General features: G+C 58.8%; 1 protein-coding gene across 1 annotated transcript in view; it reads right to left on the bottom strand.

Annotated features, from left to right (window-relative positions):
- Positions 1-3,360, bottom strand: part of FLII (flightless I homolog (Drosophila)) — a gene marked incomplete at its 5' end in the record, with an annotated part of 8,647 nt that extends 5,287 nt beyond the window's left edge. The window contains 10 exon segments of the mRNA XM_010012696.1: positions 4-136; positions 527-611; positions 727-884; positions 967-1,142; positions 1,219-1,322; positions 1,409-1,570; positions 1,688-1,773; positions 2,179-2,259; positions 2,409-2,480; positions 3,250-3,360. Of these exon segments, the coding sequence (XP_010010998.1) occupies positions 4-136; positions 527-611; positions 727-884; positions 967-1,142; positions 1,219-1,322; positions 1,409-1,570; positions 1,688-1,773; positions 2,179-2,259; positions 2,409-2,480; positions 3,250-3,360 (1,168 nt within the window).
- Between the last annotated feature and the right edge of the window lie 594 nt (positions 3,361-3,954).

Here is a 3,954-nt window from a genome sequence, read left to right as displayed (position 1 = left end):
CTGCGACGGTGGCTGGGGAGGCTCCGGCCAAGCGGAGCTGGTTCTGGAGGGAGAAGTCGATGTTGTACCACTCCGAGGTCTGATCCAGCGGCTTCGGGGGCATCACCAGGTTGGGGTTCTCGCGCACGTCCAGGATCTGCCAAAGCAGGGACAGGATTGCTCACTGCTCTGAAGATCAGAGCCCATTCTTTGGGCGTTGTGGTCTAGTGCGAGGTGTCCCTGCCCATGGCAGGGGGTTGGAACTGGATGATCTTAAGGTCCTTCCCAACCCAACCCATTCTCTGGGTTCAGAGGGACACTGAGGATGTGGGGTGGGACACCCTGGGCTTACAGTGAGGTGAGGGGATGTGGAGGCAGCCCCAAATCCAGCATCTGCCTGGGCTGAACCGTGTGCCACACTGCATGTATTGGCCCCAAGACCCCCTGTCCTCACCTCATCCCTTCCCACCCTAGAGCCCTGGAATGCCAGGGACACACTGGGGCTGTGATGGACCCAGCTTGAGGTGGAGGAGTGCTGGGCTCTCACCTCCACATCTGTCAGGAAGTGGATGGCCTCTGGCAGTGTCACCAGGCGGTTCTTGTTCAGCACCAGCTTCCTCAGCTTGGAGCATCTATAGGACACAGAGATGATGGGGAAGGACCAGGCCAGGGTGACACCGTGTCACCACACAGCCCCTGTGTCCCCTCTTGGGGACAGGGCAAAGCTGGCTGCGGGCTGTCCCCTACCTGCACAGGCTCTCAGGGATGAGCTCCAGGTTGTTGTTGGCTGCCATGAACTCCTCAAGGTTGACCAGCTTCCCGATGCCCGAGGGGATCCCATCGAAGTCCAGCTTGTTGGAGTTCAGGTACATCTTCTTCAGCTTGGTCAGCTTACAGATGGCCGACTGGGGAAGGAGGAGACGGTGGGATGAGGGAGAACCAATGGTTCTGGGTGGGCAGGGATGCCATGTGCAGGCAGGGACATACAGGCAAGGAGGTGAGCTGGTTGCGGGACAGGTTGAGGGTCTCCAGTTGGGTCCATTGGTCGATGCAGAGAGACAGCTCCATGATCTGGTTGCTGCTGAGGTTGAGGCGCCGCAGGCTGCCCAGCGTGTAGAGGCACTCGGGGACACGGCTGAGGTCATTGCAGGACAGGTCCACGTCTGACAGAACACAACGGGGTGACACCACGGACCCATGGAGAAGGAGGCCCTATGGGGCTGGGTGCCCTGGTCCTACCTGCCAGGTTGACCAAGCCCTCGAGGCTGGTGGGCAGGTTGCTCTGCGTGCGCTGCGTGTTCCTGAGGTGGAGGGTCTGCAGGGCTGTCATCGCCGGGAGCTGCCTGTGGACCACGGAGGCAGAAACAGCGTCAGGGCTGGAGCAGGCGACCCGGTATGGTGGGATCCAGCCTGGAAAACCGGGACGTACCGGAGCTGTGCGTGCAGGAGGGGGTTGTTGTTGAGGATGAGAGTCTGGAGGTGCACCAGGCGCCTCATCTGCGGGGGGAGGCTCTCCAGCTTGTTGTCGCTCAGGTCGAGGTACAGCAGGTCCGTCAGGTTGATGAAGAGCTGGTTGGGGATGGTCTCGATGCTGGGGGGAGATGAGGGTCTTTAGGGCTGCTTGGGACCTACACCAGGGTCTCCCTCGAAGAAGGGCAGAGAGCAGGACATGGAGTGATGGATGGAGGTGGCCATGGCCTGGACCTACCTGTTGTGGCCAAGGTTGAGGACCAGCATGTTTTTGGCATTCTCCAGCTCCCGAGGACACTCCGTGAGCTGGTTGTAGCTCAGGTCCTGGAGCAACGGGAAAGCAAAGCAGGAATCACCCTCTGCCCACATCCAGCAACCACCACCTGAGGACCAAGGGGCATCTTCAGGGGCATCTCCTGCCTATGGCCACACTGGACCTTGCCCTGTGGATCGGTGCTCAGCGGCAGGAGCTGGATGAGCACACAGGGAACCCAGCCACAGCATCAGGCATTGCCATAGGGTTACCAGGACTGGTGCTGAAAGATACAGGAGCTCTTGTGGAGAATCTAGTTATTATTTGGGCACCCAAAAGTCTGAAGAAGCCTGATTTACGCCCTGCACCTTTACCCCAGATGTTCCTCAAGGAGCATGAGGGAGCATCCATGTGCATGAACGGGACCCAGGAGTCTGAGGTGACTCCTGCATTATCCGAGGAGACTCTGCACCCACCAGCACTGAGAGATCATCCAGCTGGAAGATATCATCAGGGACTCCCGAGTTCTTCAGGCTGTTTGCACGAGCCACGATTGCCTTGAGAGGGGAACAAGAGGCACCACTGCAGCCACCAGCCTGCTCTTATGCGTGATGAACCCCCCCGAGGTGGCCAGGCACAACCCTCGTGTGTCCCCAGAGCCAGGGGACACCCTAATGCCGGCGGGATGAATGAGGGGGACACTTACCCGGAGGCAGGGCAGGCCAGAGAGCTCCCCATGGAGCGTGGTGAGGCTGTTGTGGCTCACGGAGAGGTGTTCCTGCAGGGAAGCACCAGTGAGCAGAGAGAGGAACCAGGTCCCCAACACCAATGTGGGGGCTCCTTGATCCCAGGAGAGTTGGGGGGGTTGGGAAGCGTGGGACCCACACAAGACTGCTGGGATGCTCCCAGTTTCAAACTGGTTGGTGCCAACACTGCCTCTGCACACACAGTTCATTGGGGCAGAGCTGGCTGCGACACCCCAGCACTGCGGCAGGGTTTGGGGTGCTGTCACAAATCAGCTCAGTAGCACCTGAAACGGTGACAAGGACCTTTGGCAGCGTTTCAGGTGTTGTGTTTGTCCGACACTGATTTAACGATGCCCGTAACGTGCTGCAGGACACCCCAAAGCAAAGCTCAGCCACTGACTGCACCAAGGGCCGCCCAACAGGCAAAGCCAGGCAGCTGCCAGCTACTGCTCTTTATGCTTTCTAGCAAAAGAAAAGGGAAAACAAGCCTCAAAACCTTAATTTCCCCCCTACTAAACCTTCACCCTTCCCTTCTATTAAAGGGTACAGGATCTGAGCATGGTTTTTCTTCTGGTTTTCTAGGAAAACAAGGTGAAACCGAGTCCAAGCCTGTCTCAATCCTACTCCCAACAGCTCCTGCATCCAATTTCAACCACACATCATTGCTCAGCCCTATTATTAGACACCAGAGCATCCGCCGATGAGCCACGAGGCTGGCAGGCACCAGGCTCCCGGCTCCACCATACAGGGCCCTGTCTGACCCCATGGAGCCCCATTCCCGGCTGGAAACGTGCTGCTCACCAGCTTCTGGAGGGCAGCGAGCTCCTCGGGCAGGTAGCAGAGCCCCGTCCGGTTCAGCTTCAGCCAGCGCAGGCTCGTCATCGCCTTCACGTGCTCCGGGAAGTAACCACCCTGCGAGGAAGAGGAGGATGAGGATGGGAAAAGTACCTCCTCCACGGGGTGAGGATCCAGGGAACTCACCCTGTGTGGTCAGGAGGCGTCTGGGATTGCCCATTCCTATGGGATTGGGAGCTGCGGGGTGTGATTTCCCAGTCCTAAGGGATTGGGAACTGGGGGGTGTGATCACCCGGTCCTATGGGATCTGGAGGATGTTCCCAGTTCTATGAGATTGGAAATTGGGATCATCCAGTCCTGTGGGATTAGGAGCTGGGATTGCCTGGTCCTATAGGACTGGGAGTTGGAGGGTGGGATCACTCTGTCCTATGGCATTGGGAAGTGGGGGGCAAGATCACACAGTCCTATGGGACTGGGAACTGGGGAGCCAGGATCACCCAGTTCTATGGGATTGGCAGCTGGGGAGCTGTGATCGCTCAATCCTACGGGACTGGGAGCTGGGGAAGCGGGATCACCCAGTCCTATGGGATTGGGAGCTGCGGGGTGGGATCGCTCAATCCTATGGCATTAGGAACTGGAGAGCTGGGATCGCCTAATCCTATGGGACTGGGAGCTGGGGATCCCCGGCTGGGGGAGGGCTGATCGGAGCCG

The sequence above is a fragment of the Nestor notabilis genome, unplaced genomic scaffold (assembly GCF_000696875.1).
Source record: "Nestor notabilis isolate BGI_N333 unplaced genomic scaffold, ASM69687v1 scaffold22944, whole genome shotgun sequence".
NCBI lineage: Eukaryota > Metazoa > Chordata > Aves > Psittaciformes > Psittacidae > Nestor > Nestor notabilis.
Note: the sequence above shows the minus strand (reverse complement) of the source record. Positions and strands in the feature narration are given on the sequence as shown.